Source organism: Marmota flaviventris, chromosome 2 (assembly GCF_047511675.1).
Source record: "Marmota flaviventris isolate mMarFla1 chromosome 2, mMarFla1.hap1, whole genome shotgun sequence".
NCBI lineage: Eukaryota > Metazoa > Chordata > Mammalia > Rodentia > Sciuridae > Marmota > Marmota flaviventris.
In genome coordinates this window covers 75,671,258-75,684,750 of record NC_092499.1, presented here as the reverse complement: position 1 = coordinate 75,684,750, position 13,493 = coordinate 75,671,258, and the positions used below count along the sequence as shown (strand labels likewise).

Sequence of the window (13,493 nt, the reverse complement as noted above, 5' to 3'; positions counted from 1 at the left end):
ACCCTTTGAGACCTAGATTATCATATGATTGAGCTTTTCAAGGGCAGGGATTATATCTTATTTATTGTAGGTGAGCAATACTTATTTTTTTGAATGGATGAATGAAAGAATGGAGTAATGATACATTTCTGTATTTTGTATAGGTTGTCTAGTCTGACCATCAAAGAAATTTCAACTTCAGCAAGCGTAATTTGAGAACTGTTCTGTGCCAGGCAATGTGCTAGGTGTACAAAAGTGAAAAGATACAGTCCCTTCCCCTAGGAGCTCACAGTCTAGTGAGGAATAGGCCTAGAGCTGTACTAGAGGTAGGTACAAAGTGCTACCTCTGCATGTCATTCTGGCTGTGGAGACTGGGGAGGGCATCACAGAGGAAGTGATAATTATACTGGTTCTGAAAGCTGAGTACACATTCTTTAGGTAGAATAAAAATGGGGATAAGCCACCTGGGTCATCAAACACATGGAGGTTAGAAGGGCACAGTGGCTCACACCTGTAATCCCAGCTCCTCAGGATGCTGAGGTAGGAGGAGGATCACAAGTTTAAGACTAGCCTGAGCAACTTAGTGAGACTCTGTCTCAAAATCAAAATAAAAAGAATTGAGAATGTAGCTCCGTGAGAGAACACCACTGGGTTCAACTCCCAGGCCCACAAAACAAAATGCATGGAATTGAAAATAAAACTGAGCATTGATGTTACCTGTTATAGTCATGTCTTAAGGCCTAAAAATCAAAGGTTTATGTCATTTTTAAAATTGTAGCTATACCCTTGATTATTCCTAAATGTATTTTTCAATTATTGAATGATAGTATATTCACATTTTAGAAACTTTTCATTGGCTAAACTTGGTTCTTTTAAAGAGATGTACTAAAAGTATGGCATCATATGTTATTTTTCTGGCAGATGATGACTTATGAGTGGTATTTACCGAAAATGGCAAAGCATTTACCAGGTGTTCATTTTCCTGGGAACCGGTGGAATCCTGTGGAAGGAATATTACCCAGTGGAATGGTCACATTTAATCTTTATCATTTTCTTGAAATAAATAAACAGTAAGCATTCTTTTCATATAATAGCTTTACTAAAATCTTAAGCTTTTCTAAAATTATTTCTGTAGCAGCTGTGCCTCATCCAAAAGACCAATTTTCTATACCTATTTCCCTGTCACCAATGAGATTATCTTTGTAATTAAATTGAATATCTGTGCATAAATGAAGCCAGGCAAAAATAAATGTTATTGTTCTGGGCAAAGGAAAAATAAAGACAGATTAGCAAGAACAGAAAATAAGATCTTAGTACAATTCAGAGAAATTGGAGATGTGCCTGCCTACTTGAAATCATTGCAGGTGGATCGCAAGCAATTATAGTTTTCCTCCTGATCAACACTGTGGCCCCCTTTTAAGTGTAAAGCAAATTTTCTTCAGAATAATCACTATATGAAAATAGCTTAAGGACTTTTTTAATAAAGGATAAGACAGTTTTATAAATAAGAAAAGCATCTACAGTTTACACTAGCTGAGATAAAATATAAGAATTGTGAATTTTATACCTGAGAACATAAAATTATTCATACTTAAGGTCAAGAATAAAGTACTTCTTCAATAGTATATTGTTGAATATTTCTCCTGTCCGTTAAATACTTCAAATTGTCCAGAGCTTGAAGAAGAAAAATTTATTTCATGACTTTTTTTTTCTTATAGAGGACTTTAGAAAATCTTTATAAATTCCAGAGTTAAATTATCCCTTGCTAAGAACATAATAGTATGGTATTTTCAGTGTTCAAAGCCTGTGTTTATGGTGGCTCGTGGAGTAATATAAAGGTAATAGGTATAAATGTGCTGTGAGAGCAACATTTAATTATTTCATTCTAGAATAAAATATAAAGAACTATTAACATCTCCAAATTGGCATTTTTGTGAATTTTGTTTAATCCAACCTCACAAAATTTACTATGTGGCAGCTTGAGTTAGGCCCTAGCAATATATAAAGATGAATGAGACTCAGCTCCAAGTCCATGTAGACCACAATCTATTTGTATATATACATAGTTATGACTGTAACTAGTTGTTTATATACATAGAATATGATAAAGTCTACCCTAGCAATGCTTTGTAAAGTGTCAGAATAAATGCTTGATATGTATCTACTAAATAGCTGACTCAACTGACTTGAAAAGCTGAGTGTTCTGGCTTCATAGATGAGGAATCCATTAATTCCATCTAGGAGCATTCATTCAGCTTTTGTTTAATTAAATAGCAGTTGGTATGTCTTTCAAGGGGATTATTATTATTTTTTTCTATCAGCACTGGGGATTGAACACAGGGGCACTCTGCCACTGAACTACATCTCCAGCCCTTTTTATTTTTTCATTTTGATCAAGAGTCTTACTAAGCTGTCAAGACTTCCTGCCTCAGCTTCTGGAGTAGTTGGGATTCTAGACGTGCCATTGTGCTTGGCTACTGTTAACATTTTGATAAGCTGTTTTTTATTCCATTTAACAAATTATTTATTTATGTACATATATACACATAGACATATACTATATTTTATATAGCAGGAATATCTCATTTTCTGTCCAGTTATTTTTTCCTGACAACATATCATGTGCATTTCCCATGTGATCAATAAAATGTCTTTATTACCATCATTTTTTTTTGCTATATTTCCATAGGATTCATGATAATTTAACATACTATTTTTTTTATAAACTTTTGTTGTTTCTAGACTTTTGCTACTATTAACATGGTAATAAGCATTCTGACCCATAAAGTTTTGTCAATATTTTTTACTAACGAAAATGATGTTTATTGTCTGCTTTAAAAATAATATGTGATTTAAAAAGTAGTATGTGTTCATTATAGAATAATAATTCAAGTTTTAATTTTTTACTACTACAAAGAGTGTGTCTCTAATAAAGGTTTTTTTTTTTTTTGGGTGGTGCTGGGAATTGAACCTAGGACTTTGTGCATGCGAGGCAAGCACTCTACCAACTGAGCCAAATCCCCAGCTAAATAATAAATTAATTTTTAAAAATTAAGAGTGGTCCTATCATTCAGAAACAATTAATGTAAAAAATGCATATTTTTTACAAAGTTGAAAGCATAGTGTAAAATATAGTCCTGTTTTTTCCTTCAATATCATAAGAACATTTTCTTATGTTTTTATAAACTCTTTATAAATATTTTTAGTAGATACATATACTATGATTTAATAATAATAGGTTAATGCAAATCTTAGTAGATATTAACATTGTATCTAAAGTAATAAGCTACAACAAAAGCCTTTGTACATGTAATATTTTGTGGACAGAAGAATTTATTAGGGTAGAATAATCAATATTAGTAAAAAATAATAGTAATTATACTATTACTAATAGTAACAATAATTAGAATATTAGTATTTCATTCAGAAGTAAAATTACTAAGTGTAAGGACATGAATGACTTAAAAACACTTAATAGGGATTTCCTCCCCCAAAATGTTGGACCATCACATGAAAGCTCTTTAAAATGAGTACTTTTAAAAATAAAGAAGCTAATCCCCAGGCACAGTGACACATGTCTGTAATCCCAGAAGCTAGGGAGGCTGAGACAGGAGGACTGCGAGTTCAGAGCCAGCCTCAGCAACAGGGAGGGGCTAAGCAACTAAGTGAGATCCTGTCTCTAAATAAAATACAAAATAGGGCTGGGGATGTGGCTCAGTGGTTGAGTGCCCCTGAATTCAATCCCTGGTAACACCCCCACCAAAAAAGAAAGAAGCTAAAATTTAGTTAGCAACTATTATTTTATGTTTAATTATACAGTAATTTTTTTCTTTTCCCTCTTTTTTTTTTTGGGGGGGGGGGCATACAGTTCTATGAATTTTAATACATGTATACATTTATGAGATCACCACAACAGTCAGAATACAAAAGTCTGTTGCCCCTCAAGCTGTCTTTGTGCTACTCTTGTATATCCATACTATCATCAGAGCCCTAACCTTATCCTCCACTGATCTGTTCTTCATTATTGTAGTTTTACCTTTTCTAGAATGTTATATAAATGGAATCATAAAGAATGTAATCTTTTGATAATGGCATATTTTACTCAACATATGCCTTTGAAATCCACCCAAGTTTTATATACTAGTTCATTACATTTTGTTGCTGAGTAATATTCTATTACATGGATGTACCACAGTTTGTTTAGCCTCTCTCCTATTGAAAACATTTGTGTTGTTTCCAGTTTGTGGCATTTACAGATAGAGCTGCTATAAACATTTATGCTTAAGTTTCTGTATGAATATGTTTTCATACCTAGGAGTAGAATTAAGCGATTTGTTTCCTTTTGAGTTTTAAAATTTTTTTATATGTTCTAGATATGAATCCTTTGTCGATATGTAATTGTTAAACATTTACATTTTCTCCATTTGTGTCTTCTTATTATCTTATAAATATCTCTTGTGGAGATAAAGGGGTTTTTTTTATTTCAATGAAATTCCCAATTATTTTTCTTTTATGAATTATACTTTTGGAGTTGTTGCTAAGAATTCTTTGCTAATGCCAAGTCATGAAGATTTTCTCATGTTTTCTTCTAAGTTTTATAGTTTTGTTTTTGCATATGAGATGCCAAATTTTCCTCACACTCTTTGTTGCAAAGATTGTCCTTTCTGAAATCATTGAATTGCAATAACATCTTTCTTTTTTTGTTGTTTTTAGATGCATATTTTATTTTTTTCATTGTTTTTATGTATTTATTCTAATTAGGTATATTTGACAGCAGAATGCATTTTGATTCATTGTACACAAATGGCACACAACTTTTCATTTCTCCGGTTGTACACGATGTAGCATCGCACCATATATGTAGTCATACACATACCTATGGTAATGATGTCTGTCTTATTCTACCATCTTTCCTGCGCCCATGTCCCCTCCCTTTCTCTCCCTCCCCTTTCCCCAATCAAAGTTCCTCCATTCTTCCCATGCCCCCCCCCCACATTTATAGATCAGCATCTACTTATCAGAGAGAACTTTGGGCCTTTGGGTTTTGGTGATTGGCTTACTTTACTTAGCATGATATTCTCCAGCTCCTGCAATAACACCTTTCTTGTTATTTACCAAAAAAAAAAAAAAAAAAAAAAAAAAATCCTTCTGGAATTTTTGGTTGGTTTTAATTTGATTAGTGTTTTTCATCCTTTTGCTTTTAACCAAATTATATCATATTTAAAATGGCTCTTGTAGATAGCATATGTTTGGATCTTGTTTTATTATAAATCTGTATTTTACCTAGTTTATTTAAACCATTTGCATTCAATATGTTTAGATGTATGTCTACTTTTTTGTTATTTGCTTAAGTGTGTTCCCTATTTTTCATTTCACTGTTTCCACTTTTCTTCCTTCTTTTGTATTGATTTTTTCCCTATAATTCCATTTATTTTATTTTATTTTTGGTACTAGGGATTGAACCCAGGGGTGCTTAACCACTGAGTCACATCCCCACCTCCCCCCTTTTTATATACTTTTTTATTTTGAGATAAGACCTTACTAAATTGTTGGCACTGGCTTTGTACTTACAATCTTCCTGCCTTAGCCTCCTGAGCCACTGGAATTATAGGAATGTGCCACTGTGCCCATTTCAAATTTTTTATTGAGAATTTTACTGTATCATTTTTACCATGTGTCTTGGTGAAGATTAGGGTTTTTTTGTTTGTCTGTTTGTTTGTCTTGCCTTTTAAGTCCTGCTTGCTCTTGAAATTATAGTGTAAATACATAATTTTTTAATCTATTAAAGATGTTTATTTTAGTACTTCAAATGGAATGTAGAAATCTTGATTAAAGATAAATGATGAATGGGGCTTGGGTTGTGGCTGAGTGGTAGAGCATTGGCTAGCATGTGTGACTCATTGGGTTCAATTCTCAGCACCACATATAAATAAATAAAGGTCCATCAACAACTAATAAAATATTTTTTTTAAAAAAAGATAAGTGATTAATGATTAAAACCAATCAAAAAACCCAGAAGGAATTTTTTTTGGTAGATAACAAGAAAGGTGTTATTGTAATTCAATGATTTCAGAAAGGATTAAATTCCTTTAATCTCCCCACTTTTGATTGTGTTGTTACATACATTATATCATGCATGTGCTAATTTTAGTTTTCAAATTTTTAGACACATATTAAATATCTTAAAAGAAAAAACACAATATTTATCTAGGTATTTACCAAGTCTGTTTTTCTTCCTTTAATCCAGTATTTAGATGTTTCCCTTTTGTATCATTTCCCTCTTTTCTGAATATATTCCTGTAATATTTTTTTTCATTTGTTGATGGACCTTTTTTTATTTATTAATTTATATGTGGTGCTGAGAATTGAACCCAGTGTCTCACACATGCTAGGCAAGCGCTCTACCACTGAGCCACAACTTCAACCCCTTTTTTTAAAAAATATTTTTTTAGTTGTAGATGGACTCAGTACCTTTATTTCATTTTTATGTGGTGCTGAGGATTGAACCCAGTGCCTTCCACATGGGAGGCGAATGCTCTACCACTGAGCTATAGCCCCAGCCCCCTGTAACATTTCTTTTAGAGAAGAACTGTTAGCAGTGGGTCCTCTTAATTTTCTATCATCCAAAAATGTTTTGTTTCACCTTCATTTTCTTAAGCTTGTTTATGGATACAGGATTTGTGTTGATAAATATTTTTTCCCCACACTTGAAAAATGTTATTTTACATCCTTTTGACCTATGTATCTTCTGATGAGAAATCCACAGCAGAAATATATTCTCTCCCTCTGGCTGTTTTCAAGACTTTTTATTTGTCTTTAGTTTTCAGTGGTTCGATTATGAGGAATCTAGGTGCGGATTTCTTTGAGCCAAACCTGTTTGGGGTTTTGCAGAGTTTCTTGAATATGTAAAATTGTGGACTTCTCAGACATCATTTCTTTAAATATTTTTTTTTCTGTTCCACATAGTTTCTCTTCTGAAACTAATGACCTAAACTTAGGTGCCTGGGACTCTACATTTTCTTCAGTCTGTTTCTTTTTGACATACTCTTTCCCTGAATTCATATTAAGCCCACCCAGTTAATTTTTAATTTCAGTGATTGTAGTTTTCAGGTGTGTAATTTCTATTGGGTTCCTCTTTATATCTTCCTTTTCTTTGTTGAGATGCCCTATCTTCTCACTAATTTCAAGAGTATTTGCCCTTACTTCTTGGTGCATGATTATCATAGCTTTTAAAAAGTCTTTGTGTGTCTATGCTAGCATCTGAGTCACCTTGAAATTGGAAACTGTTGATTGTCTTTTCCCTTGTGAGTTGAGATTTTTCTGGTTCTTAACATTCTGAGTACTTTTGGATTACATCCTAGACATTTTGAATATTGGTCCTTATTTAATCCCAAAACAGTGTCTATTTTTTTTTTATTTTTTTTATTTAACAGATCTTTGGCCAAGTTAATTTCTGGCTGCAAGTTCTGGTCTACTTTCTGTGAGCTGTGGTTCCAATTCCAGTTCTATTTTTAAAACAGTTGCAGTAACATTTGGATCAATCCCATGTGAGTGCTACCAAGTGTCTAATCTGAGATCTGGGTGATCAACTGTCCTATGGTTAATTTTGCAAACTCTGTTTAGGGTCAGATCCACGTATTCTTATCTCTGAGCCAGGAGTCCATACACAATTTTATGGAATTGGCTGTCTTGATTTCTGCTCCAAAGGACTGGTCATCCCAGTACTTTCCAGCTCCCTAAGGCCTTCCCTTCCTGGTTCTCTATCCAGAAAGCTGGGGTTTTAATTTCTATCTTTTGCCATGTACTTCCTGTAACTGCCTGCATCTGGGGTCAAGCTGCAGAAGGACATACAAAAGGCAATGGGGATTGGCCCTTTACTCTTGGAACCACAGCTCCTCTGCTAAGAGGAAAGGAAGGGTTCCTCTCCCTCAGAGTTTTAGGCTTCTGCCCAACTGCCACTACCATATCTGTGGTGCTGACTCTACTGCTGCCTAAGTGTTTCTTGGTGTCTGAGAAAGAAAGGAGGGGGAAGATCCAGGGGGTTTTCTCCACTCTCTCCAAACTGTAAGAGTCCACTTTCTTGTTCTTTAGGCCAGAAATAAAAGGCTTTTTTTTTCTTGGATTTCTTTGTGTCTTCATATATACTGCTGGATTGGAGCTTTCTTTGAGTACATTCCTCGCAGTACTGCAGGGAGACAAATGATAAGTTCACTGCTGATTTGATAGAACTTTGAATTCTGGTCTTTTCCCCAGAATTCTTTTTATCCTTTCTCTTTCGGAGTCCTCAGATACCTGCTCCATGTATTATGTCCAGGAGCCATAGTTGAGTGCAGATGGCGAGACAAGTGAACTCACTCCACCTTCCTCAAAACTGAACTCTATTATGTTTTAAGAATGTACTTTAAATCAGATATTTCATTTAATTTTTGAAAACCATCAAAGACAGTTATCAGACCTATTTCACAGGTGAGGAGACTACGCACAGGTAGTTAATTTTCCCCAAATCCTAGAGGCAGTAAATGATACCCCCCAAAAATCTAAAATCTAGCCATCCCCAGCAACTTAGCAAGACCCTTTCTCAAAATAAAAAATAAAAAGGGCTGGAGATATGGGTCAGTGGTGAAATGCCCCTGGGTTTAATTGCCAATACAAAAAAAAAAAAAATCTAAAATCTAAGCTGGAGGTATCTTGTTTCAAAGTTTTGTTTTGTTTTTACTTTTTAACTTTTCACCAGTTTCCCCTAATATGTTCCTTTTTTTTCTTACTTAATAATATCTATTAAGACATAAACAACAAATTGGAAGATAATTAGTTATCATTTTTCCTGAACAAAGCTTATTTTAACCATTTTTATTACTAATTTTTTCAGGAACTGAGGTTCCTAATAGTTATTCTAATTAATTTTATCCAGCAAATATTTATTATATATTAGGTATGTGTCATGCTGTGTGGGATTCAGAGTTACTTCAGGGAGCTATTCAGGGAGATTTACAAATGCTAATAATAAGTTGAATATAATAATAACAAAAAAGATAATTTTTTTTTCAAAAGTATAATGGGAATTTAAGGAAAAAATGACTAGGACTAAGTAGGGATACAAAGGAAGATTTGTATTTCTGCCTGTAAAATAAAAGGAGATATTAAAACATGTTTACACATGAGACAATACCACAGCAGTTTTTTAAAAATCATACTTGTCCCCATGTGATATAATGTTATAGACAGGAAGATTTTTTTCATCTAGGTCTGTTTGCTCCCACTCCAAAAAAAAAAAAAAAAAAAAAAAAAAATCCCATTATTTTTACACTAAGATAGATTTTAATGTATTAGTGAAATATTTAAATAAACCACATCTTTACAGATAGCTTATTGGTAACCAAGGTTTAAGGCATCTAAAGTGACATTTGATAGATTATATTTACCATTTAGAATCTTAAGTTAAAACTACCTCACCTATTTTTCTCTTTTCAATAGAAAAGAAACATTTGTTTGCATAGGAATTCATGAAGGTGACCCAACCTGGAAAAAGAACTATTCACTTTGGCCGTGGGGGTCTTGTGACAAATTAGTTCCTTCAGAGATTGTATTCAACCCTGAGGAATGGATTAAACTCACAAGAAATATCTACAACTGGACTGAAGAATATGGAAGGTATGAAAAGCAGTTGTATTTTAAGCAGAATATGACAGTTTTGTGTGTCTAAAAAAATACACACTTTCAGTTGTCTTTTAATTTTTTTTTTGTTTTTTATTTTCAAAATTATTTGCTTCCCACAATGTATCAGAAAACATCTCTCTCTTGACTTCCTATTAACAGAATGATGGGACATAGCGGGAAAAGGAGATTGAGTGGGTACCACAAGAGTTAGATGTATGGCATCTGCAGCTTCCAGACCTTTCAACACTGTATTGTCCACCCCCACCCCGTATCTCATTATCCTAAAATAAAAGGGGCTCATTAACAGCACTTGAACTTTCAGAGGCACTCTGCTGCCCATGATAGTTTCCACATGCATGAACTTGTCATTTTTTTTTTTTTCAAGAATGGCAGATATGGGCTGCACAAGTATCTCAGTGGTACAGTACTTTTCTACCATGTACAGGGTCCTGGGTTCAATCCACAGCACAACAACAACAGAAGACCGAATTTGAGTACTTTTTAAATTTTTTTCCAGCTATTTGGCATCAACCTGTTTATGTTGTTTGGGGCATTACTATTAGTCTTCCTTTAAGCATTTCTACATAGAGTTGACTGTCTCCCATATGGAAAATGGGTCACTGTCTAAAGAATTGTTTCCACTACCTATTTGTATTTTTTCTTATTTTTAAAATTATTTTCTTAATTTTTATAATTATACATAATGATGGGGTTTGTTTATATTTATATTATAAGGTGAATATCCTTCCTCAGTATGTCATCTGCTGATCTATCTTTGATTTTCATGAGATCCCTCCACCTTTCTTTTCCTTTATCCTCTCTAGCTTCCACATATGAGAGAAAACATGACCCTTGACCTTTGGAGTTTGACCTAATTCATTTAGCATAAAGTTCTCAAGTTCTATTCATTTTTCTGCAAATATCATAATTTTATTTTTCTTTTTGGCTGAATATAAATATAAATTTTCTTTATCTATTGATGGTACCTAGGCCAGTTCCATAGTTTGGCTTTTGTGGATTGTGCTGCTATAAACATGGGTATCCATGTATCATTATAGTATGCTGACTTTAATTCTTTAGGATCAATACTGAGGAGTAGGATAACTGCATCATATGGCGGTTCTATTCCTAGTCTTTTGAGGAACTTTCGTGCTGATTCCCATAGTGATTGTACTAATTTACAATCCTTCCAACTCCTCTACCTATTTTAAAAATTATGAATTACTTAAAAATTATCTAACCTGCTTAAAATTGAAAATCAAAAGACAAGTTCATATGAACAAATGCTATAAAAGTTTTTTGAATCAACATAAGCAAACAGACCACATTGTTGCATTAACATCCAGAGCTTGATAACTAGTATTAAAACAAAGCACTCTGTGGCCTTTATAAGAAAAAGTTAGAAATAACGTATTCTTCAGATTGTGGACAATAATATGTGTGCATAGCATTATTCATTGTCTCTTCTGTCAAAATACACAATAAAAGAGAAATTTTAATGGAGAAAAATCAATAAATATTTTGGCTAGAGTTCTTTGTTTGGCAAAATAGTCCTAGTAATGGTTTATCCAAGCCAGGAGTTCCCCTCTTCATGATTATTCCCTTGTTTCACAGCTCCTGGGGTCTTCACTCTGTCTAGAGCATGGCCCACACCTAACTGTTGCCGTTTAACAGCTCTTAATAATAGCTGGTCCCCCAAATGTCTTTGTTTGCTCCCTTGAGGCACTAGAGCTCACACTGATTAAGGACACATTTATCAAAACCCTGTAATTCCTGAACTGAACTTCTTTTTAGGAGAATAAATTTATTAGTTTGGTCATTATTAGTTCTTAAAGATCCAGCCTATTTGCCAGGTGTAGTAGCACACACCTGTAATTTCAGCAACTTGGGAGGCTAAGGCAAGATAGCAAGGCCCAAAGCAATTTAGCAAGACCTTGTCTCAAAATTAAAATAAAAAGGGTTGGGAATGTAGCTCAGTGGTAAAGAGCCCTTGGGTTTCCCAGTACCCCCTCCAAAAAAAGAAAAAGAAAGAAAGAAAGATTCAGACTGTTTTAGTGGCCTTATAAGATTTTAAAACAGGCATTTCATGTCTATAGCAATAAATGTATCTGACAGAAAGATATTATTGTTTCTTATAACTGCAGGTTTGATCCATCTTCTTGGGAATCTGTGGCCAATGAAGAGATGTGGCAAGCAAGGTGATTAATTACATTTTTGTGTTTGCAGTCTGTTTTTAATGTATCAGAGAAGTAGCCTATGGCAATTTTTACTTTGGGAACAGGGGTGAGTGGTAATAAAAATAATATTTATGAGCAACTATTTGGTTTAAGGCATTGTACAAATGGTTTTTTGAGCTAATACAATTAATCTATTCTCATCCTCATAACGTATGAAGTTGTTATTAATATCACCACTTTATAAAACAACAAACTGGAAGAAAGTGTACATGCCCAAGGCCACTAGGCTATTAATGATGGAGCCTGGACTTTGACTCTAGAACAGTCTTAACTCCCATGCTCTCCTTTCAATTAAACCAAAGTGAATGAGATTGAGTAGAAGTTGACCATCGCAACCTTGCCTCTATTTGTAATGTGCCAGTTAATTAAGCACTTACTTAATACTTACTAGAAGCCAGGCACTGTTCCAGGCATCAAAGCTATACATATGAATATGACACAGTTTCTACCCTCATGGAAATCATAGTCTGATGGAATGAACCAACATGCTAAAAGAGATTAATATGATAGATGCTGTACTTTCCTGTTGTTCAGAGAGAGATCACATTCTTCTGTATGGAACACTTCATAGTGATGTTACTGCTTTTCCTGGTCCCTGTCATTATTTTTAAATAATCAAAACAACTAACATGAGCAAACTTTGACTGAAATATTAATGTAAAGGTCTTAACTAATACACAGGGGTGGCTTGCTCCTATTGGCTGCTTCTTCTGCAAAAGTGTATGCCAGGGACTGTGCATTTGGAATTGAGTTATGGTTTACATGTGTTTAAAACGATGTTAAGAAGCTGGGCACAGTGATGCACACCTGTGACACAAGCTCCCTGGGAGACTAAAGCAGGATGATCACAAATTTGAGGTTTGGGCAACTTAGTGAGACCCTATCTCAGTGGTAAAAGCACCCCTGGGGTCAATCTGAAGAAGAGGGGGTAGGGGGAGGGGGGAGGAGGAAGAGGAGGAAGAGGAAGAGGAGGAGTCAAGAAATACAACTGTAAGATAATGATTATAAAAAGATATACCATAGTTTATAAATAATAGTTTTGAAAAAGTCCCGAAAACAGCACATATCAACTTATCAGCTTAGTTATAAGGACAAACACTTGCTTTAAATCCCTGGTAAAAGATACATTGTATCCACATTTCTGTGACTAACTGTGGGAAAACTAGGGAGAAATCACATAAAAGAAGAAAGCTGTCATTACTCCAGTAGGTATTGATTTAATTAGTGTGCTAAATACAACTTGGATGAGTTTATGTGGTCAAAGAATCTAGCCACCTTTGAAGACCAGGTCACATACAGAGTAAGCTGCCATGATAAGCACTTTCAGGAATGTGCTGATAATCCAGCCAAGTCTCCCCTCTTTCCAGCTGTTCTTGCTTAAGAATAATGTTCATCTGAAGGAGACCAGGTGTAATAGCAATGATTAACGTAGACTTTTTTCTGAAAGATTTGGTAATAAGTGCAGCACTTTGGGGAAGGGGCTGTTGCTATAGGTTCAGAGTAAACTTCCATGAACATGAAAGAATGAAAAATAGCACAGTAAAGTGTTTTGTACGCTCCATACCAGTGGAAAGCTTGGAAGATTTAGCTCTGAATATGAAATTGATGGTATGATTTTAA

The 13,493-nt window shown here is 34.2% G+C and overlaps 1 protein-coding gene across 6 annotated transcripts in view; it reads left to right on the top strand.

Moving 5' to 3' along the window:
- Positions 1-13,493, top strand: part of Tmem260 (transmembrane protein 260) — a 100,151-nt gene that overhangs the window by 40,937 nt on the left and 45,721 nt on the right. For all 6 annotated transcript variants that reach the window (XR_011706649.1, XM_071608019.1, XM_071608018.1 and 3 more), the window contains 3 exons: positions 901-1,049; positions 9,454-9,630; positions 11,781-11,834. Coding sequence is in view for 5 of the 6 variants with exons in the window: in XM_071608019.1 (XP_071464120.1) it covers positions 901-1,049; positions 9,454-9,630; positions 11,781-11,834 (380 nt within the window). In the remaining variant the exon portion in view is untranslated. The remainder of the gene's footprint in view (positions 1-900; positions 1,050-9,453; positions 9,631-11,780; positions 11,835-13,493) is intronic.